Source organism: Aythya marila, assembly GCF_965140915.1.
Source record: "Aythya marila genome assembly, chromosome: 4".
NCBI lineage: Eukaryota > Metazoa > Chordata > Aves > Anseriformes > Anatidae > Aythya > Aythya marila.
The window spans coordinates 33,474,944-33,499,672 of NC_139045.1; the positions used below are offsets into that span (position 1 = coordinate 33,474,944).

Below are 24,729 nucleotides of genomic sequence, written 5' to 3' on the forward strand. Positions count from 1 at the left end.
CATAGAGAGAATAAGTATAACTGAGTTGTTGTCTGGGATTGACACAGTGAGTAGAGCTTTGAAGAATGAGAAAAAGGAGAAATTTTCATCTCTCAGGTAAGATATGAGAGAGGTAAACTATTACTTGTTTTCCCTCTCAAAGGCAAATAAAGAAGTTCACGTTCTCTTTTTACAGACTATATATTATACTTGCTGTAAATTTCATACTGCAAATTCTTTGAGAAATTACAGAAATTTGTTTTCTGAAGGTTCCAGGAAAAATGTTCTGTAGTTCTGTTTGATTTCTTGTTTATTTTTATGGAGTTCTGTAATGCCTCTTGAATAGATAGATTAGTCCCAAGATCTGACTGAAAAATGCAGGAGAAGCTATTTTTCTGATGATATACTTGAAAGGGTTGTGCAGCATTGGAATAAGCTGCCCTGAGATGTGGTTAGGTCACCATCCCTGGAGGTCTTAAAAAAATGTGTAGATGTAGAACTTAGTAGCATGGTTTAGTGGTAGTCTTGTTAGTGCTGGACTAGTTAATCTTAGAGGTCTTTTCCAACCTGAATGATTCTGGCCCAGTTCATGAGTGGTGACCTTGGACAGAATGGTGATCTTCTTTACCACAGGCCCAGTTCTGCTCCTCAGAGTGAACTTTTCTCTTCATTCTGTTCTGATCAGTATGGCCTAATCATTCCATGGCACATTTCTCCCTTATGGCAGTATCACCTCTTGTGAACAGACACAGACCTGGGCTGTGCAGCTCCTAACTGAATAAGCGTTTACTCGTGGCTGCAGCCCATGTGTGTGAACACATGCCCACCCGGTAACATGAGTAATGAAGCCCACTATGGATATTTATTTGCCTTCTTGGAAGACACTTTGCAAGTTAAATCTTACCAAAAGTTGCTTTATGCTTTTGGTAATTTTGAAGATTCCTCAAACATCCTTATTATCATTTTAAACACCTTTCTAATAATAATACCTCAAAACTGTTGACAATACCTTCCTTTTATCATCTGAATCCTAGCACTTTAAGGAACACTCCTGGTGGAAGATTTTCAATTTCAATTTGAGATTGAAATATTGGTAGGAGAATATAGAGATCTAACTGTGTAGTCTTACAGACTTGTTTTATCTATTTCACAGGGTAATTATATTTGCCTTGGAATGAGCACAATGAATATGGCTGCTCACAGGAAACGTTTCAGCTCTATCAGTGAGCTTTGGCTGCTTGTTTCCACATATCCTCAAAGGGAGACAAAATTGCAGTTTGTGAAACACTTTTCATTTGCTCCTGCTTCCCAAAAGAACAAACCTTAACATAATTACTAAATTTTTTATGTGATGATTTTGCAGGGTTCCCACTATTTAGTATCCCCTTTGCTCCTCCCACTTCTTGTGTGCATTTAGATAGAAAGTAGAAGTGGAATCATAAAACTTAAAAATATCACTAAAAGGCCACTAAGCAGAAAAAGCAGGGGGAGGATGGTCATGAGCAAATGGATGTTGTATTGAGGTCTCTAATCCTGAATATTTTTGACTACTTTGAGTTTACTGGCATCTTTGTGACAACAGATTGCAGACAACCCTGCTTTATTTGAAATTTTTCTGTATGCCTGTTACATTCTCCTATTCTTGTGGTTGTATTTGCACCTTCTAATGTGTTTTCTAAGTGAAATAGTAACATTACCTGGCTACTTGAAGGGCACACATTACAATTGTATATATTTATTTAAGTGTAGAGACCTGGCTGGAAATAAAACTGGTACTGTCCCACCTTAATAAGTAGTGCATGAACATGAACCCTTAACTAAAAATTGATGGAAAAACCTGTTTGGAATTTCTCTTTTGCCTTCTCTTACATAAGGCTCTTATGATTCTTCAGAATAGCAGGAAAGCTCATTTAGTCTTCCAAAGTCCTTGTGAATTTATTTATGGTTCCAGTGGTGGTACTCCCAAGAAAATTAAATTATAGCTGTACTTCTGATTTCATCTTATATTACTTTCAGTGTAATCTCTTTTCAGCCTAAGTATCTCAAGTAACCACCTTTTCCTTCATATTTAAAATTCAGAAACAATTTAAGATCAGCTTGCTGATCACTCCTGGAGTGTATTATAAAGGAACATGAAGGTTTTAAAACTAAGGTGTATAATCTGGATTTTATTTTTGGAAAGTGTAATGTAGCTCAGTGATAAAGCAGAATTAGGTGCTATGCTTCCAAATGATAACAGTTTCCTTGGTGGCTGTTACAAGATATTGGGATAAGCAAAAGGCTAAGGATAAAAACCTTTAACACTGATGAAGTCTTATAAACCTCAAGAAGTAGCTTTCTATACATATTGGATCCTGTATCTTGATATTATGAACACAAATTTGGCTATTAAATAAATAAAAAGAAAAATACAATTTTGTATGATAGCATACCTAAATACCAAACTCAATTACATACATTGTATGTTGTGATAGTGATTTTCTTTCTATGAGTTTCCTATTCATCTTTCACAAATACCTGGATTCCTGGTTGCACAGCAGGTCTGGAAAAAACATGCTCAAGTTTTAAAAGCACTTGGTGTTGCTATCATCTGTGGCAGTTCCTGATAGGCTCATTTGCAAACCAGAGCTGAAAATGAGATGTGTTTATCCCATGGAGGCTCTTGTGGCTGTTTGTAATTTCAGAACAGTTCTAGAAACCGGCCATGGAAACAAACTTGCTTCCCAGTGTGAGCAAGTTTTCAGTGCCCAGCATTATGCAAAACTAACTATAGTTAAGCAGCTAGGTTAAAACATTTTAGAGAAACACATTTATGTTAACATATTTATATATTTAATGAAGCCCATAAGCACAATCTCCCTGACTAAATATACATGTAATTCAGCAAACAAGTGAACACTGAGTAGTTTTCAGTAACTGATTTTTCTAGTGGAATATACTTTTTTATTTCTGAAATTATTCAGTGTGACAGCTACATACAACATTGTTTTAATGGTAAGATAAACAAAACATCTGGAACTGCTGGAATTATTCTGCAGAGCAGCCTGTGAACAGATGAGCAGACAGATTGGCATTACTATGAAGAGGCAGAGGCCAGAGGAGCCTGCTCCCAACCATTCAAAAGAGAAGGAAGCTTCACAGAAGTCACTCCTGTCTCACTGATGCCTGTTAAAGTAACATCTACAGTATATCTGTAGGCAATGCTGCTTGCCCAGACTTTACCAATACAGATAAATTTGTGTTTTACAGTTCTACTATAGAAAATATTTGTTTACTTTCATTCTTTGACTTTCATAGTCACAATACCATGTGACAGCTAATTGCAATCACAATGACAGAAGTCAGTCTGTGAAGAACTAGAATGAAGCTATCTATTTATTTTCTATTATTACAAGGTAGTTTTTAGATTATAATGACTTTTAAGTACATCTTAAAAGGACAGCTATTTTGGAAATTAAACACTCCTCAATTAGCAGGTTCCCAACCCAAAAGCTACTGTTTATTCGAATGGTTCACTTAGACTTTCAAGTGTTTTAAAACATATTTCAAAGTGATATTTTACACAATATGAAGGTTTAGTTTGCAATGTGATCTTCTAGAAATAGAGACAAGATTGTTATTTTATTTTTTTTTAAAGCAGATCCTTGGATTCACCCAGTGCTTCTCCTAGACCATGCGATATTCCTGGGTTTCAGATCACACACAAAGGTAAAGAGGTGTAAATCCCATTGTGGTGCAGAGAGTAGATAATCTATGTATATTAGGAGTATTAGGAAAAAAAAATTACCTTTTAGGTCGGTTGTTTTCTTTGTTTTTGAGAGAGGTATTTTCAAAGAACAATCCTCATAATTATTTTTTTTCTAACATTCTGCAAAACTTGAAAATGTTTAGAATGATGCTAGACCAATTTAGATTTTTTTTTTTTTTGTAACTTTCAGATTTTATTTGTAAATCCAAGTATCTCAGGGACAATACTCTGTATTTATCTCCTAACCCTTTCCCAGTGAACAGGGTTTACTAGTTTACGTGAAACCTTTGTGCTCTAGCCTTCAAAGCCAAAGTGAAAGGTGTCTTACTGTGTTTTGCTGTGTGCCATTACACATATTTCTTTGTACACATGACCATGTACTAAGAACTTGTATGACTGACTGTACTGCTATGAAGTCCCATTCTTGAGCAATTCTGGCATGCATGAACTCTCTTCCAAACCTCACTTGGATACTCAGATATCTTATCACTGTCAATCCGAACAGTCAAATGGCCTGGCCACAGTCAGTTCCCCAGGGACATAGATACTGGCCTGAAATCTTGACTGATGTTGTGCTGGGTCTATCTGTGATGGAGTTAACTCTCCCTGCAGCAGCCCACACAGTGCTGTGCTCTGCACTCGTAGATGTTTTTTCCAGTGTATTGCATGTGGCACTAGTGGGGCTCTGTGATCCTGAAGCCTAACGTGCTTCTGTCTGCTTCAGCCTTGGTTCTTGATCTTGACTTTTGGATCTTTGTCCTTCTATCCTACCCTCTGTCCCAGCTGTTTCCTGCTGCCAAACAGCCTGCCTAATAATACTGCGGCAGCCTTCTTTGTTTTGATCCATCCCACTTTGCAGGATGGATCTTCTGACCCTCATCTGGGCCTTGCCTTTGCCACTGACTGCTTGAATCCTGACTTCTGCTTCTATTAGCTTATCACTAGCCTGAGCTGCTGTAGTAGAAGGGCCAGCTGAAAGACTGAACTATTCCTCCATGCAAACTCACTAAAAATAATGTGATGGCAAGAGATTTACAGTTAAAGTTTCTGGTGCAAAATTGGAGACATAATACTTTTGAGACCTAAAGAACTTAATCAGTTTCAAAGGGCACTGAGAATCAGGTAAAAAGATTTGACTTGTGAAAATAAGACGCTCATTTGACCTGAATTTTCCTTGATAAACAGAAACAATAACAAAAATAAGTTTGCCATAAATGCCTCTTAGGGCTTTCACAGACTTAACTGGGCTCTGAATCATATTAGTCACCAAACATTTTCTTAATCTACTGCACTTAAAAGTCCCCAGGCAGTCTGTTGCTAGCAGCAAAATGATCTGTCTGCTCTGATCTTCCCCTTTTCTCTACACTCTAGAGACTTAGTACAAGGAAATGCAAGGCTATGATAAAAACAATGGATTCTGAAACAATCAGGTATTGAGAATGAGTTAATATCCATGCCTTCTGTTTAGGGCTTTTACACATTTCAACATCTAAATTTTCATGCAAGCAGACAAAAAAGAGATGATTTAAGGTACTATCAATAGGATACTGCTGTCTCAATGAACCTGAATGTTAATAGTATATCCACAATGTGTTTACCGATATTGTTAAAAATGGCAAAGAAAGGCTCTGAAAAGCTTTACCTGTTTGCTCTTTAGGATTAAATTGCAGTATGGCCACTTGCCTTAAACTCACTCAGCAGCAACCTATGGACTCAGCAGTCCACTTCCCCGGGTCAGATTGGGCAGAGAGTAGGTCTCAATTATGGTTTGTGTTTTGCTCCTCCCTCTATTACAAGGAAGAAGCAATCTGTAACTGTCCATTCCGCACAGGATTACTTTTCCATCCTAGCTGGCCCAGATCTGCTGGTCAGCAAGACTGGATATCCTGCTCCAACCATTCCTGCTGTGCACATCTACTCTCTGATGAAGAATAGAAACCTTTGTGGTATCAGCGAGAGAGATGAAACGCTATTCAGTGGAACATAAGAATGTGAGACAATCTTGCAAAAAAAATTCTGACTGTGCTTTTGAAAGGACATAGTTGTTTTTACTTTCAGATGTTGTCATATTTGGTTCTTTGAACTGATATATGTGAGCAAGCCCTAGATGTGTGCAAAATCATTGATTTCGCTATGCGAATGCTTGCAGATTAGATTGCAGTGCAGGGGTCATGAATGAAAAGAGAGAGAAACATAATCTAACAGCATATTTTAAAACAAAATAGTGTATTATTTTATTGGTATTATTTTTACATTTATTCTCTTGGTAGTGAAAGTTGAGGGTGAGCATCAGATCAGCTATGTGATTAAGTTTGTTACACATCTTTATAAGACAGCCCCATAATTATACCCTTGCAATATCTGCCAAAATGGTGATTTCTAATAATACATATTTTAAATCTATTTAATGTTTTCTAATATTTTTATTGCATACATTTGTAAAAATATTCCTCTTTGGTTTTGTTTACTAAAAGAATACAAACTGCAAGTTAACACCCTTCTTGAGCTAAAAGTGCTTCTTAGTTTTAGTGGATTTTGTCATGAAAAACTAGGAACTGACAAATAGTGATGGAAATGGCTAGGAATATAAAATATATAGATATATATTTTCTAATAATTTATTCAGTGATTAGTGCCAATATTCTTCAAACCACATTCAAGCAACTGTCAGACTATCTGAATACCTAAGTCTTCAGTAAAAACCAGTAAATTATTTGATGAAAAATGTCAGGATTCATTCTAAAATGTTTTCAGCAAATGGCATTAGTCCAGCTGTCTTGTAAAGTAAGATGGCCAGAGCTTTTTCCATATCTTCTGGGAACAAAAATTGACTAATTTTGTAAATGTTTGTACAGATTTGGTCATATTCCTCTGCGTCTGAACTGCATATTAAATTGTGAATATCATAATTACTCTTGTAGAAGAGGCTGATACATTGTTAGGAAAGCTAAATCATTCATTCAATTAAAAATATGAGAAAGAGCTTGAAGACTATAGACAAATATCAGTTCTTGTAAATTACTATGTTTGTGTGTATATCACTACATAAAAACACACTTGAGCTCCTGACATCTATTGATCCACTGCTTACAGATACAGTTTATATGTGTAGTACACAATTAATATGATCCATTTATTTGTTAATGCCAAATAAGTATCAGCCTATCTTTCTTTTTTTTCAAATGATAAGAAGAGTAATGGTCACTGATCGCCTCTGAGCTTATTGATATAGCTCCTTACACTATTTCCATGACCCTGTTAGGGTTCATACTGCCATCTTGTATGACAGAGAGGCGGCATATTTATGTCATTATTTCTTGGTGGCAGTCTTACTCTGGGACTCTGGAGAGACATTCCACAAGCAGAGACAAGGAGAGAGGAATACAAGTGCTTCTTCTGCTGTCCTCTACCCAACATTGCTAAATAAAGTTCATATAAGTGATAGGTTACAGGGGAACTAGATGGGATTAGGGCCATGTAAACTCTGAAGTAGCCTGATTCTTTTCTTCTGGAGAACCACTGTGACCTGCAAGAGCCTAAGCAGCTTGAAAGTTGGCCTATAGTCTGTTTTTCATTCCTCCTCCTCTCAGCAAAAGTCTGAATTTTTTGAACAGAACTCTCATACTGTCTTTTCTCTTTTTCTGCTATAAGTTATTCCTCATATAAAGGTGGTTGAATGCAGAATATTTCTCTTTCAGTGAGCTAGATAGTTAAATGCTGAGTTAAATCAAGGGTCTAGCTTATCTCCATCAGCCAAAAACAATCCAAGCCAAAGGAACTGATGACAAATATGTGAAAAATCAAACATATTTGATGATAAGGAAATAATGCCAGAAACCTTGCACTGACTTGGTTCATCCTTATTCATGAACAGAGATGAGTCACAATCAAGCATTGGCTTGAACTTAGTTCAGCTTTTTCATTCTGTTGCCCACCTCTATTTCTGTCTTATGGAATAATGATTTTCTAGCAGAATACGAGGGGGAAAGTTGGAATTCATCTTTTGTCTAGGGGATGTTTTGTTTGTTTGTTTGGTTGGTTGGTTTTGATTTAGTTGTTGATTTGTTTTTAAGACATGTATGCTCAACAAAGAGAACTTCAGATTCAGTACTTGAAGTTTTCTTTTAAGTAGCTGTAAATGGGACATTGTAATGGAAAAGCATTGACTGATTTTGATGGGAAGGGCTGGTAACAACATTCATTTTGCCCATTTTTGCAAAACCATGGCTAAAGATAGACTCACTGAATATATCAGCAGCACTCTTAGTAATGTGTGAGGTGTTTCAAGAAAGCCAGTTATTTTATACTTAGAAATGATGTGATTGGAACACCTGCAAGACCACCTAGTTTTTATGGTTGGACTTGCTCAATAAAGTAATACTGCTTTCTCCACAGTGGTTCATCCTGGATAACAAAGCCTGGTTCAGGTCCTTCACCTTTCTGTTACTGAGTTAAAACAGTGTACTGCTTCCAAGTCACTGTTCATGTATATATAGCTGGTAGTTGATAGAAAAAAGAGTCTCAGAAGCCATATATATCTAAATTTTTGCCAAACCTATATTTTCCACAAATAGATCTTCTATGAAAAAACATATTAACATTAGCACTTCTGAATGCACTGTTGAAAAATATCTTTTACAGGGAAAGTCATTTTTTCTTTTCTGGCTTAACAGATGACACTAATAAGAAATCTGCTTTCTGAATAAAAGACTTGGTGCAATAAAGGCCAGAAGCTGAAAGGCCAAGTGTTGGATGGTACTGCATTATCTATGACAGCTGAACAGTTTTGAAAATCTGATCTTTAGAGCTGAAGGACTGCCAAAAGATGGAGGCCTTAGTATGTGACTTGGGCTCACTTCTAAACAGGATTTGTTGCAGAATCATACTGCATCCAAAGTTCACTCATTGTGAAAATATCTGCACCCTCTTTTTCCCCTTTAAAGGGACACTGGCTAGTTGCTGGGCTTCAGCAGCAGCATAAGTCTAGCTCTAATTCTCTTTTGTGTCACCATTTTAGATAATCTATAGTCAGTCACACCTAGGTAGAATGGAAAAAAAAATAATTTTTCCAAGGCTGGGATTCAATTTGAGTCCTCAATATAAATGGGTTTTTAAGAAACAATCAAATTACTCCCGTCTGCTTCAGGCACATTTACCTAATTTTTTCTTATTGTATAAGAGAAATGACCAATTTTTCTGTCAAAAAAAAAAAAAATAGTGTCAGATGAAGATATGTGATCATTTTTAGATACCATTGTAACTGGCTTTTCAATTATGTGCTTCTAAAATGCTGGGGTTATTGGTAATTAACACTAGAACAAGTATAATTTCAAGCCATCTAGCACAATTTGTGGGTGTTATGTTTTATGATGGCTCACTTCCATCTTATAAGAGGGAATTTGGGAACCGGCTATTTTTCTTGCTTGATTCAACACAGTTAATGGTCATACATCTATCAGAAAAAAAAAAAACCTCACACTTGTTTAATAACATAAAGATACACAGCTGACGGGGCTTTTTCATGGAAAAGTATGTGAAACATTGATTCATTTCATAAGGGAGACTGTTAGCTGGAAATAAGTTTTGAAGGAAGGAAAGGAGAAAACCCACCCATAGTGCTGCAAATAAAGAGTGCATTTTCAAATAGAGCTCAAATCATGAAATAAAAAGATAAGGAGATTTCACATTACAAGGCAGAACAATTTGACCTTTATGAAAGATATTCACATGATATATTGCTCAGGCCCTTTGATGTTTTGTTGATACAATCAAAGGCTTTTACGAGCAAATTAGAGGTAGCTTGATTTTGAGATGTTTGAAAAAATGAGATCAGTTTGCAGCAGTGATAAAATAGTCTTCTGCTCTCCTGACCAAGGCCATGGTTATTTGAACTACAGTCTTTATTCTTTCCTCTTTTTCTCCTGCCCTAGAGTTATTTCTTGTATTTCTGCATTACAGCTTAATAGAAAAGCTTCACTGATTGGAACAGGATTTGTTTTGGGGACTACAGCTTTGTATGTATTTCTAAAGGTTTTACAGGCAGTCTTTGAGTGCTGCTATATTTTTAGTAGTCCTCTCACATGCCTATTACATACAGGGCTGAACAATAGTAATTACTGCACAAATACCAAGGTCCCAAAGTAGTAGCATTCACTTCAGTGAAGAGCTGCTGTGAAAGCACATTTCAAAAAGAACCCATGGTGACAAGAGAAGGGGAAGGAGGGAAGGAAAAATGCAGTTCAAAGATTTTTTTTCTGAGGGAACATAATTCATTCATATGTATACAAGATTCTTTTCCCTGTTTGCATTTTCAGTAAAATAAAATAGGCCCAAAGAAGTGCCTTGTGGGCACAAAGTGAGTTCATTAATGGAAGGGTTTATATGACTGAGGTAAAGAATGGTCATGAAATAGGGTATCACTGGGTGGTTGGAACTGAACTGGATCTGCTACACAAAGGGATGAAGGGGGAAGATTAGCTCGTAGGATCAGGACAGGGCGTTCAACAGAAGACCTACAAGGTGTAGCAGGAGAGATCTGAAGAAGTGCGAATGGAAACGGTATCTTTTCTGAACTGGAAGTTTTAGGGACATCTTCCATTAATGTCCCCATGACGATACAGTTTTAATGAAGGACCCCTAGGATATTAAGATGTGTGCTGAGATAAACTGTGTTTTGTTCATTGAAATTGTAAATCCAGTATTGCTTTGATGAAGCTGCCATTGTAGCAGCATAATATTTTCATCATCAGTAAGCACTAGTTTTATGCAATGGAAAACTCTATATTATTTTTATTTGCCAAAAAGCTTTTTTTTTTTTTTTTTTTTTTTTAATATATATATTTATTTTCTGTCACCTTCAAGTTGTAAAAAGTATTAGTGAAAAAAATAAAGAATGAGAAAAAGTCATGTTTCTTTTTCTCCCAAAATGTCAAGAAGCAAAGATGATAGGACATTTGTCAATGATTTTTCTCATTCTAACAATTCACATGTCATGCTTTCATATGTTATGCACTCCAGACCTCAAACTTTTTTTTTCTAGACCTTTCTGTGTACATGTTATTCTGTGTACATATTCTCAAGCATCTAGAGACAGCTCCTGTTCCTGGTTCAGAAGACCAAATCATCACTGAACTCTGGAACTAGGTGGAAAAAAAAAAAAAGGTCAGTGGGATTTGCAACACCTTTCATTTTAAACAGGATTGCTCTGTAGATCTTCATCATCCCATGGTTAACTAATGAAGCAAAAGTCATCACACATGCACAGACATATGCACAACCTCATTTTCCCCCAAATTACAAAACCCTATTTGCAAATGCTATATAGGAATCCTAATTATAATTAGATTTCCTCTATTCAGATTGAAGACTCCATTCTTTTCCCTTGGGAGGTGTGGGTAAGCTAACAAAGCAGCTGAACTGGGTGAATAATGCTCTGATATTATAGACACTTGAAAGAAAACTCAGGATTTCTAGTACACAGAAATAAAGCTGATGAGACCATCATACGATATAAACACTTACTATTTTCCTTAACACAAGCAGGAAATGTGACTAAATTTCAGATGTATTCTTGAATTACTCTGGTTTTCTAAGCACATTTGAAATGTGTTGCTTGTAAACAAACCCATTCTCTGGGTTGGATAACTGGACAAACACATGCATTCTTGATTCTTCGAAGTAATAATTATTAATTCCTACTCTCACTCTTGATTCCAATGTTTAGGAAGAGTTTAAGGATGTATAATTTCAGCATATCTTCTTTTTTTTTTTTTTTTTGACCAAAATATAAAATGCAGTCTGAATTGCTTATGAATTGAAATATGCTTAGGAAAAAAAAAAAAAATCTTTAGGTGAAAGTAAATTTATTATAATTCCAGTATGAGCCCACTCAGTTGCAATATATACCAGCTTTGCCACCAGACATTTTTATCAGTTTGTGTGAATCAGAGAGCACCATAATAGAAAGTTCAGTGTATTTTTATAGATGTTTATTTCAAATATTTCATGCATGCAGATGTTTTCAAAAGAAGCTGGCAAAAACATTTTAAATAAAATGTGCAACAATGCAACTACCTTTCATAAACAAAACAAGGTTGTTCTGTTTGCTTGTTAAGTCAACTTTAGCAGTTCCTAGAAATGTCATTTATTAAATGTCAGGCTAATTACTTGTAATATCAACCCTGAAAAACAGACCTTTGAGAGTGCACTTTCAGAAGCTTTTTCTTCCTATTCACAGTCTGTCTGGTACATTTTTGGTGAGCAAATTGATGTTTTCGCAAAGATATTAAGCTATTTTCTAAATATGTATCTTTGTTTAGAATATAGAAGGATGTTTCATGATACTTTAATGAAAAGAAATGAATATATTCTTAATTTGAATATCCAGGTTTATAAAACCTGGCTGTGGTATGCAACTGATGAATTCTACAAAATACCCTGTGTCTGGCAGGGACCAATACTTCTTCTGTGGGAAGAAGTGCTTGTTTTTTTTCTACATACTTGCCCTTGCTGCTGAACCTGACATGAAAAGTACAATTACTGCAAATTCAATAGCTATTTCTATACTGTGAATCATTACATCTTACATTGGCCACTTGGCACTGAAATTGTGTTACCAGTAGTAGCTGTGATATTAGAAAAAGTAACAGATCTGCTTTTGTTGAGGAAAAGAAGTTACCAGAAAGAAAATAGTTTTCAGTGTTACTAGTGCTTTGTCTACAAGAACACGCCAATCAGTAAAAATGAAATGAAAGCTATCAATCAGTAGGAATATAAGAAATGTACTAAGAACCTCTGTACCATCTAGACTAAAAACATTTGTATTAGAAATTTCTTGCATTTGAATACTCTTAACAAGCTCTGAAGTATAAAGTATATTAAGTATAAATCCACAAGAGAAAATGAAGATGAGCCCTGTCATGGTGCATTAGTTAAATCCAGGTTACATAGATAACCATAAGATAAAAATGCAGCAATCCAAAGGAGTTTGCATAGGTTGAAAGTTGAAACTGGAAGTGGCAAAGGTTGAGACTTGGAGGTGAAAGAGCTTGGAGGTGAAAGAAGCAGTAATTTTTTAATTATGGTAGCTGCTGTACCTACATGGGGGCACAGGTAGTTCCCATTCTGTGAAGTTGTATTGTCCACATCAAAAAAAGGCAAGGAAATGTAATGTATTCAAAAAATAGACCAAAACTGGAGGCTAAGAAGTCAGACTTTTTGTTTAGGCATGTAAATATAAATAAATAAATAAATAAATATATATAAATAAAATGTTTGGACATGTAAAAATGAAGTCTGAGCCCTGAACATTTTAGGAAATCCTAAAATCCTATCAGGTTTTGATTGTTCTATTGGTCTGCCTGGAAGTTGAGTTCTTAGATTGTTCAAAATCCAAGTAGAGATCTGAGATTTTGTTTACTTTTACAGTTTGCCTCAAACAAATTATGTGTCAAGGAAAAAAGTTAATTGGCAAGATTAAGTTCAAATTAAGTTTTGAAAACAAAAATAATTTGCAACAAAGAAATCTGTTAATACAATGCATGTTTAAATATTACAAATTTCTAATGTGATCTTGAATACATGTACTCTTATGTTACCTGAGAATTTAAAAGATAGCTTAACTTTATATTCATTCTGGAATATCTAGTGACTTTTTTGCTGCAATGAAGTTGTATTTAGTGATTCTTGTATATGTATGTAATCACTTACTGTATGTATGCATAAATATTTATAAAACAATTTATATAAATACAAATACGTTTATATAAAATTACATTACAACATCCTAATTCTGTTATGATGTCAGTCACCAGAGACATATAGAAAATACTTATTTTTTGTTGTAGAAACTTATTTAAATATAATGAACATTGTATTCTAGGCAGGGATTACAATCATGTATTTGGTGCTCTGATGAGCCCCAATCTTATTTGTGCTATCCTGTCAGTGTAAAAGATGTCAAAGTGGATATAAACTTCAATCTCATGCATTCTATGACTGAATTCATGGATAAAATTGAAATACTTTGAATTAATTCTCCAGCACCAATTCATTAAACTCGTGCCCCCTGCCCCCCATTTAAATTATACATATACTTAAACTATGAACTGCTAATTCTATCATCTAGCTAATAATTGCTTGTAAGCACTATAGATTAAATCTGAGTGTCCCATTTAAAAAGGCATTAGCTAGCTGTGAGTTTTCATTAACTGCCTCTTCTTCCTTTCCAATGGACTTATTTTTGGATTGAAATACATGTAGTAACTGGGAAAAAAGTGCTTTTGGGAGAAGCTTCATTTAAACACTTCTTTTTTTCTCATCTGTTTATTGGATCACACAGATATATCTTTCACAGGATTCCTGTGACAATCTTTGACTTTAAAAAAGGTCTGTGGAGGTTAGAAGTGCTTGTCTGACCTTCCTGAAATGTTCTTTATGGGAAGGGACTAGATAAAAGTGCCTGAGATCAAAACGGGCCATGATCAAATTCAGAAGTGATATTAATTTGGGACCTGAGAAAACTCAGCATCAGAGAACCTGAGAAGGTATAAAGAACAGGAATTTATTTCTTTTTTAAACTGAATTATAACTTACTGGCCCCTGGAATTGCAAAGTGAATGGTGCTGAACGGTGGGAAAAAACAATCTAGCAGAGAGCTCCAGCCTGTTCCAGTCTCTGAATGTCTCTGCGTTAGGATATTTGCCTGCAGTCATTACACAACTCCTTTATCTTTCTTGCCTAGCTACATGTATATCAGGCATTCTTCATGTATGACTTCATTTGGTAGACAAGGGATTAATGCAAACAGAGGCAACAGACAATGTTCTGTTGTATTTCCTAACTGATCAGGGTTTCTAGAAGTAGCTCAAATAACTGAATTTTGCAGTGGATTCCCTGAATTAGGCATTCATACAGAGAGTTAGAAGCCATAAAATCCATCCCATTGAACAAAAACCTGCTTAACCAAATATATAAAAGGTTGAAAAGAAAGAGATGTATCTTTAAATCCTGTTCTCTCTTGCAAGTAGAGGCTTAACATCATTTAGCTGCATGTTTTCTAACATTATGCTGTGCCTGCTCTATCAAATACAGAGATGAATTTGTGGTGTTTTTTAGAATGTAGTCTAAGAGGTCACTCTGTCCTAAATAACTTCGTAGTTAGAAAACTCATCTTTCCTGAGAGTAGCTGGGAGACTAGCTTCAGTTCCATGCAGAAATTCAAGCAATGTTAGAGAGAAGGCTGGATCTGGCTGGCAGTGGTGGCAGCTCCTAGGTTGGTGGAAGAGGTTATAGTAAGTATCTGACAGGAAAACAGATGAGCATGACCTGAGTCTTAACCATTGTATCACACCTATTTTTTGATGTAGTTATCATTCCCTAGTACTTTTGATCTTTTTTCATCAGTAAATCCATAACAGAATTACACAATTTCTGTTGGTTTAGGATAGAGGGCCAAGCTCTTGTGCTCTCATGTGCTATTACATGTAAACATTGTGACCAGTAGAATAGAAGTAAGCATATTGTTTTGTTAAGGGCTAATATAAATGTCCTGGACTCGGCATTCCAAAAAAAAAAAATGTGTGGCAGAAACAGAATTGTCCTTTTACAGTCCAAGGCCTGGACAAAATCGATCTGGAAATAGCTTCAGAGAAGGGGAATGTACTACCAAAAGGGGACAGTTAAACAGGTACATCTGTCTCAGGCATGCTGAGTAGTAAAGAAAAGATGGATCAGGAAGTTCCATCTTTGTGTGCTCCCTTCTTCCTAACAGAAAAATGAAAGGGATTTTTAAGACTAAAAACAAACAAACAAACAAACAAAAAAAACGGCAACAAAAAAAACCACATACTTTTCACAAAACTGCAATTACTTTTTGAACTTGTTTCTTCGTGAAATTATTGATAGCAAAATGTAAACCAGCAAGAATAACTAGAGTCATTATGGATGATAACACTAAAATGTGCTAGTGACATTAAACTTCATGACTGAAGAGCTCGGCCAATCTAGAGAGAAGGGGGCTTCTGCTGATTGCAAATGTCTCTGTACCTGTTAACAGTTAGAGTTTTCTCAGAACTGATGGAGTGTGCTATTTTTGGAGAATGAATTTTAGACAAGAAAGGCTGTTGATCCCTTCCAATATGGCAGCTCTGTTGTTATGTAGCTAACAAGCAAAACTGGCATAATTGAGATTTTTATTTCACTCACTAGCCAAATTTGTTTCAGATTTTCTGAAATGGTCTCCTTTACTGCAAGAGATATAAAGCTTTTTTGATCTCCCTGGTGTTGCAGTGCACTCATTGAAGTCAAGGTTTTATGTTTTCAAAATCTAGAACAGAAAATTCTTTCACCCTGTCAGTTTCAAAATTATTGTGATATTTAAGCATGTTACCTTTAAAATTTGTGATATGTTATACAGAACATAACAATCACTATTACACATAATCACATGGAAGAACTGCTTACAGTTGTTCATTTGTACAAAGAGGTAAGATTTATTTTTAATTATTTTTGCGAACTTTATAACTAAATATTTTACAATGTAAACTGGCAATTTGTGATTTTAACTTATGCATTCATTTTTCATTAAATGAAGTTGTATTGGAACCAGGAATTCAGTGTAGTTGAAACTGATAGGAAAGTAAAGTAGCGTGTGTGTACTTTACTATTCGGAACATTTTAAAGATATTAACACATGATAGTGAGAACTAAGTTGTGACTTGGCACAAGGCACACATATTATACCGGCTGTGGTTTAGTTGTAGTTAGATGGGAAATCAGCCTGGCTCTTTAAAATACCTTCAAAAAGCAGCCTTGTTCATGGTTTCAGCCCTGATCTGAAAAGAGACATCCAAATCAAGTAATTTTCAGGAGATGAAAGAACAGAACGTCTTGCAGCCAACATGCTTCAAGAGAGGAACAGGAAGCCATGCTGATTCTTTCCATGGTAAAGTGAATGGAATAATACAGAGCTGTTTTACACCTTTCTATGAAGGATATCTGGATAAAATGAGACTTTATTTTTTCTTTGAAAATACCAAAGGGACGGTATTAAAAGCTATGCAATGAGATGCAGACTTTGAGATTTTGCTAGTTTTGTTGTCATTGATCCAGGCAATGAGCCTGAAAATATTTGAAGTGTTTTACGGAAACTCCTGTCTGACCCCATCGGAAGCAAATGTCAATTCCAGTTCCGCAAGCTGAAACTACCAATTCAGTAGATAGAAAGTAAATAAATAATGTGAAGTAATTTGGATAAATGACATATTTTTCAAGACCATACTAATCTTCCCAACAGGCAAAGCATACCAGGACTGGAGAGGTGTGATTGTACCAAATCCTGAGAAGGAGCATGACCAAATGAGGCAAAAATGCATAAGAGTGAAGGGTAAGAAGGTATGTAAACTGACCAAGTATCAGTGAGATCAGCTCTATGTACATTAAAAATGAGAAACATTCTAGCAATAAACTTTGCTTTCTGCATAAGAGGTCTATAATATAGGTGGTGTTATTATCAAAATGGGAGAACAAATTTTATAGTTGGAGCAGTAGCCAAGATTTTGGACCCCAAAAATTCTTGTCTTACGTTCAATTATTATATGTACAACACTCTACCAACTACTATGGACGAAGTGGTGCTTCACTGTCAGTGTACTTCAATATCATGAGTGGAATCTCTATGAATTCTGTCATTTATAGAACGTACATGAGTATTGCATGTGTTATACAGGCCCTGCTACAGAGAAGAGATCCCTGTTAAACTAAAACAAACAGTAGTGTAAACTTATGGAGTACGTAGACTTTTAAATGCTAATAGTCACCAAGTATTAGATAACAACTGCTAATGTCAAAACTGAAATCAGTTGTGTAGATGTACCCTTTCTTTAAGAAGGGGGACTGATAGTTTGGTATTTAATTTTCAGAATTTGTACCATCATGGCATGGCTATCTCGTTTTGCCAGCTTGATTTTTACAATGTACTATCCAGAAGCATAAGCTTTTCTCCCAGTGGCCTAATAAAGCTGAAATTATTTGACCCAACTTCATGAAATGTTATGCAGTAACTGGATAGCTAAAATTACCATACCTCCACAGTAGTTTTAACAAATATTTCTTTAAAAATATCAAACACTTCAAAGATAACTGATTCTCTCTTTTTTTTTTTTTTTTTTTTTTTTTTATATTATTATTATTACAAATGAAGTAAAGTCCAGAAAGAAATAGAAACATTTAACAAAACTTAAATACCACCACATTCCGTATGGATTTGAGGTACAAAGATTAAATGTTAAATGTAATTTAAGGCAGCAAGCAGCTGTTGGAGGTAACTTCCCTACTTAAAATTTTCTATTTGGCCTTAGAAGTGAATAGATCCTACTACTTAAAACAATTGTAAATTCATTTTAGGCTCTCAAAAAACACTTGTGAAGACTAAAAGTCTTGAAAGAAACAAGAGTGAAAAGTTTCTTTTTTATTTTTTGTTGTTGTTTGTTCTGAAAAGGAAATTATCTATAATTAAAGAATAATGTAAAAGAAGAGAGAAGGCTTGATAGCTTAAATGGAGTCAGACAGGATTCTGGATCTTGGCAGTTGAAATTCTAGCACCTCTCCAACTGAGAGATGTTTTCACTAAAAGCATAATTATAGTTTCTTCTAAATGAGTCATCCTCAGATAAATACAGTTGGATAATTGTTCTCTGTATTCTTTGGAAAACACTATGAACCCAGGCTTTGTATAAACAAACTTTTATTTCTTTACTGTAATTCAGTCCTGTTTGTAAATTGTCCTAAGACTCAGTTAATTCACAAAGAGAGTGACTTTGGACTGAGAAAGACATTTTCATCTGATAAAACCAGGATCTACTTATTGCTGAAGGCAACCGTGCCATTTACATATATATTGAGCAGATTTTCACCTGGTTGGTTTATTCATTTATTTTTGCTCCCACTAATTCCATGGGAAAGCAGCTCTAGTCTCTTTTGGTGGATAGAAACTTCCAGTTTTCACCCTAAATTTAAGTATGCTGAGTTTGTACTGACTATATTGTGCCAACATTGTCATTTAGAGTTATAGCTCTTCTCCATCCTTGACTTGTCACGCCCACTCCTGCCTGAATCAATTGTGTCCACTGTCAGCCTTTGTCTCTCTGGGCTGAAAAAGGTCAAACTATTTCTTGCTTCCTGTCATCTGAGACACTCTTCATTGCCCTGATTATCTGAACAGCTATTTCTTCATACTTTATCCAGTCAGAATTCACCTTGCTTGAATGCTGAGTGACCACAGTGATACAGAATATAACATCCCACAGGGTAGCATGTGTTTCTATGCTTATTAAACATGTTATGGTTGTATTTTGGGGATTACTTGTTCTCCATCTAAAACTGTATTTTACAAGTTGCTTCTCAGAAGTTAACTGCAAATTGGTGCCTCATATGGTTTGAAAATTGTACTAGGAAGTTTGTTTTTCTAAAGATCTCTTGGATGATATTCATCAGTAAAGACAAGGAGACTAAAATTTAGTTTACATCTTGGGATAGACTTATTGAAGAGCGTGTGTTTTCGGAGACCTGTTTTGGTAATGGTTCATTAAATGTTTTGTAAATCAGTCAAAATGATACAAGATTCCAGGGTCAGAAACAATGTCAGCATGTCTCTAGAGGTAATTCAATGAAACTACTGTATTCCTAAGTGTGTCGTGAATATGAATGGCATGTCCTAGGATGTCACATTTACTCTCTGGTACAAGCTTAGATTGATAGTGACTAAAAGCTAAATGAAATATATGCAAAATGATACTTGGTTACAAACATTGTAATGTTCAGCCTTAAAAGTGTTCTAAGAATTGCTATGTCTTAGGAATTTATGTTAAGATCATTTAAGCTACAAGAAATACGTTATCTGAAGAATCCTGTAGACGTATGAAATGATTAGTGAAGAAAACCTTGCTAGCTCATGATGAGCAAGCCTTTCTGAGGAAGCCTTTCTGAGGAAGAGTGAAAATTACACAACGTATTTAAATTGCTGTCCTTGTCTATTCAGAAGTATCCTGGTATGCAGTAAATTTCCAACTTTGAAGTCATAGAAAAATCTTGGTGAGTCTAGATACAAGAGGTTACCTTTTGCCTAGAGAGGCACCTGATCTTTACATTTAAATTAGAATTGTGTTTTATACTTAGTTTCATTTTGTTATTTCTAATCTTGCATGAAAATTCCTCACCTGAAAATTCTTATTAAGTAGAGAGTTAGTTTCTTATTATTGTCTATTTGGTGTTGAGGATGAGATAAGACTGAAAGCTGTATCTCCATGGAAGGATTGAAAAGACTAAGTGTCATGAGTAGACGTTGCTGAGAAACTGTGTCCCAGGGAATTTAGGGAATCAGACTATCTCCTGCTACACTACAAACAATTGCATTAGAAACAGAGGCTGACTACTGCGTAGCAGTTACTGAAAAATGCTCATTTTAGCAAGGGTAAGCTAGCATTTCCTCTGCAAGGAGCAATTTACAGAGAAATATACCCTGCCTTTAGGCAAATCCCAGAGCTCTCTAGTTGAAGTGTTTTCCCCCAGAAATGAGTTTCAAAGGCATTTTTTGTCAAGAAGAATTTCTCAGGCCTTGAATATCTGCTGTAGGGAGAAAAGGAGAAAAACAGAAATGCTAACTCACTATTGAAACCAAGTATGCAAGGGAGTTTTTTTGGGTAAGCTGAAGTTGAAAATCGCTGTGCTGATTCATTCAGGGCATTCTATTTTATAGGAGAGTCTGGCATCCTGAGTGAATGCCCTTGCCACTGCATTGAATCTCTTGATTTTGTTTTGCAACAGAACAAAACTAAGCTTTAAAATCTTGAAATGTCATGTAATGTTATGAGTGAGCCTGCAGTGAATACATTATCCAAAGACAGGACAGTGCTTTATTTGCATAGATAACGTGGCTAAACTATCTTCTCCAAAGAGTCACTGAGCTTAGGCCTGTATTGCCAATGCAGTTAGGTTGTTTTCACAACTGATTCTGAGGCACGTTCTTTCAATTATTTTTAAAATCAGTTCAACTTTCTATTTACAATACCCATGTTTTTGGTAGGTGAGTTGCTATGTATACCGTTGCCTCATGGCTCTTTCATTTGATAAAAGCCAGCTGTACAGTCTAATCTAGCAAGATGAAAAACTAGCCTGGATCAAAATACAGACAAGTGGGGAAGAAGGAGTAGAAAGCTTGTCATGCACAGACATCTTTGTTAATGAACATTTCACATGAAAGAAAATAGTCTTTCAGAATATTTCTATGTCTGATTTTATTTTATTCAATGAGAAAAGACAACAGAGATTACTATAGCATGTGAATCTGGATAAAACAGGGAGTGTGCTTAGAAAGTACCCACAGCTCTGCTTATGTCTACACACAAGCATTTATTGTTTCTTTAGAATGGCTTTCATGTATTCTCTGAAAAATTATCCAAAACAAAAAAAATAAGAGTAGTTCATTAAACTTTTAAATATGCTTAATAAAATCTTTCCCCAAAAGGCACATGAGGAACAGTGGGTTATAGACAAGGTGTTACCTTATCAGAATCATTATTTTTAATTACTGATTTGTTTTCTTTAGGAGGAGATAGGATATAGTGGTGGTATTTTAAGAGCTGAGATAGCTTAGTTGCAATTTGCACTTTACTAGGGTTTTGTACTTGACCTAAAATAGGAGACAGTTATTTAAATCTAAAGCTCTTTCAAAGCTAGCTGCGAATTAACCATTCCTTCATTAGGGTTCAAAGCTGACAAAGAGTTCTACTGTTTATCATGCGAAGTGTTTCTATGGTTGAAATTCACCAGTTTAGACAGAATACCATAATAATCTGAATTGAACAAAATATGAAATATCCATTTCCACTCTATCATCTCTGATTCACAATAGAATGATCAGCTTCTATTCTTCCTGTTAATGAATGATGCCAGCTTTAACGTTCCTTCATGCAACTGTAGGTGTTTTTCCTGTGCTACCTTGTAGGCTTAGCAGAAACTCTTTGTAGATGGTTGAAAACAACCTCCTTAATGCACTTTCTTTTCATACTTAAGGTTAAGCTTTACCACGCTGTCTGTTCAAGTTCCTGATGTACTGTGACAATTCTGTATCATGCCAACCAAAATCAATTCACTATTTCCTCATGTTACATTGTTACTTCATCCATCTGATCCATCTGTATTCTACTGTTGCCTCTTCCTTTTTTTTTTTTTTTTTTTTAATGCAATTTGAAATTACCTGGGTTAGTGATTGTCCTCTACTTATCGTATTTAAGCAGTGTCCATCACCATCTTGGGGCCCTGGGACCGAGACTAAGTTCATGAGTTTCTGTGGCATGGTGCCACTAGCTGTAATAGACAAGGTGGATTTTGTTCCTGGTTTCAACCTAGCCACCTCTTCCAGTGCTTTATATGCCACCCTTCATTCAATTTCTACTGGGATGCAGTGATCTGTATTCTAATTGCAGATTTTTCCTTTTTTTTTTTTCTTTCTTAATTTTAGGACATAAGTCTTAAGTCTTTTGAGTCATCAGAGTCCTTCATTGCATCTTCTCCTGAGTTCCAGATATTCTGGAAACGTTAAAGGTTTTAATATGATATTTTGAATAATCCTTTCATTCCTTTTGCAGATTAATGCAATTATTATATCCATGTATATCCTGTTTTACTGAGGAAAACTTGAAGTTTTCACAAATAGATCTTGATCCCCATACAAAACAGGAAGCAGAGTAGTAGAGCTAGAATCAAACAAATTAGTTCGCTACCCCAATTCTGGAGTAGCTTTCTATGCAGACATTATTCTTAAATAAAAGTTACTTTTATTCCAGAATAATTATTCTGCTCACAAAACAGCATCGGCTCTGAGACAAAGCTGAGACTTCTAACACTTTGTAAGTTTATCTCTGAATTCCTGCTGTGCAGATGGCACAGTGGGCTGGGGAGCAGCAGGACTGGGAAGCAATAGAGAAGTTGGCAGGTTGGTGAAGAAGATAACAGGTGGCTTGTGAAGTGGAAGCAAGGTCTTTATTGCAGGCCACCCTTGTCTCAGGCAGAATAAAACTTTGAATTCAAGGGGGGGGAGGCAGCCTCAGATAAAAGCATACACAACATGCTGGACCTCATACTGGAGACTTCAAAGATATTTTCAGAAGTAAAGGAAATGAACTGTGAACTTTCGGATGGCTCCAGGTAGAATCCAGGTAGAAATGGGAAATCTAGAGAAAGTAATGGCTGTTCGAAGGGTGACTAAACACTGAAATGGTGGACCAGCACAAATAGAGGGCTGTGGAAGAAAAACACTATGTAAGGTCTTCAGATGAGACAGGCGCTTTTTTTTTTTTTCTTTTTTTTTTTTTTTTTTTTTTTTCCCTCTCAGCAACCTTATCAGAGTACAGATTGCTGTAACAGCCAATTAAATTCCTTTTGCAAGTGGGAGGCAGGAGGCTGAACTCAATTGGCAAGTGGCTCATCATAGTGTGAAGTGGGAACAGCTCATTCTGAGTCAAACACATGCTTCACTGCACTGTCTTATGTGGAAGATTCTGAGAAGATAAAACCATTTGACTCCTTTGTTATAGCAGTGTATCAAATATAATGGTGAGTGCAGATTGTAAAGAAAACCTTTGTGTGTATTTCGTGTCTCCCACTTTTCAGGGGTTAGTGATATGATTTTCCTTATTGTTAAAAGGGAACATAATTCAAGTTATGTGGCCAACTTACTTTAAGAAAGTAATGTAAGATATATCTTACTTTAAAAAGAAATTACGGTGAAAAATTTTTTTCTCTCTGCTGTATAAAACCTTGTAGGTAGCAGTCTGCTGATCAAAATGTTCATTTTGAAATGAACAGTCTTTACAGATGTTTGATACTTGTTTTATGAATATCAGATATACTTAGAGATATGTTCCTGGCAAATCCTGATCACATGCATAGTAATATATTAATTTTCATTGTCAGCTCATAATCCTCACCACATACTGATAAGCACAGCTGGAGGACCCAAGAAAACCTTGGATAATGACTTGATAGCATTTCGTAAATCTATTGTTAATTGTTAAGATACATTTGAAGCAACTTAAAACATCATCAAGCATCTATCTTGCACTGAATTCATACATTTATAGTATGAATAGAAATGTGCAAAGTTGCTTACTTTAGTGTTGGACCTTTGCCCAGAATTTAGTTTTTGGAGATCAGCTCTTGAGGTCTTATGCAGATAGTATGCTTATTGCACTTCTGTGTCCACCCTTTTCTCATGTTTTCTCCCAGGCAGCTGGTGTTAATGCTTAGATTGTATAAAATTATCTAGTCATATCTCAATTGTACAAGAAGTGTAGTTTCATCTTCATATTAAATCCTAGCAGGTGACTTTATTAGGCATTGGCATGGCATTAGACCACATGAACTAAAAGGTAGACTGCCTTTCAGCATATGCCTTATATCCCATACAGTGTTTCCAAATGAATGAATGGGGGTGATAAAATCAGGCATTTTATCTCCCACTTTAGGTCTTGCAGGAGCAATTTCAGGACTCAAATTCCTAGATGAAAAACAGAAGACCAAAATACAGCAAACTAGTATGAAATCAAACCAGACAAGGCTGCTCAGTGATAACAGAGAACGTCTTAAATAAATTACCAAGGAACCATACACCTATAAAATGAGGTGTTAAATAAGGCTATTCCTGAGCATGCACATGCATTTTAGCTCTCTCAGCAGATAACATTTAATTGGTGGCTAATAATCCAAAAACATACAAAGTGAGAAGAGCCAGGCCCTCTGATTACGATAGCAATTGCTTGAAGTGTAGTACCCTCATAAGAAGAATGTTTTTTCTTTAACATTTGGATAACCCATACCTCACTGATTGAAATCAGTAATACAAGTCAGTACAGTAACTTGCAACCTTTAAAACCTGCACTCTGATTAAAAAATGATAATCAGTGTCTAGCATTTAGGCTCTGTGGGTAGATTTGCTAAATATCATT

At 35.6% G+C, this 24,729-nt stretch overlaps 1 protein-coding gene across 1 annotated transcript in view; it reads left to right on the plus strand.

Annotated features, from left to right (window-relative positions):
* The window catches only part of IQCM (IQ motif containing M), a gene marked incomplete at both ends in the record, with an annotated part of 168,709 nt that overhangs the window by 71,033 nt on the left and 72,947 nt on the right, over window positions 1-24,729 (plus strand). The window contains 3 exon segments of the mRNA XM_082758635.1: window positions 6-96; window positions 3,617-3,687; window positions 22,664-22,718. Coding sequence (XP_082614761.1) covers window positions 6-96; window positions 3,617-3,687; window positions 22,664-22,718 — 217 coding nt within the window.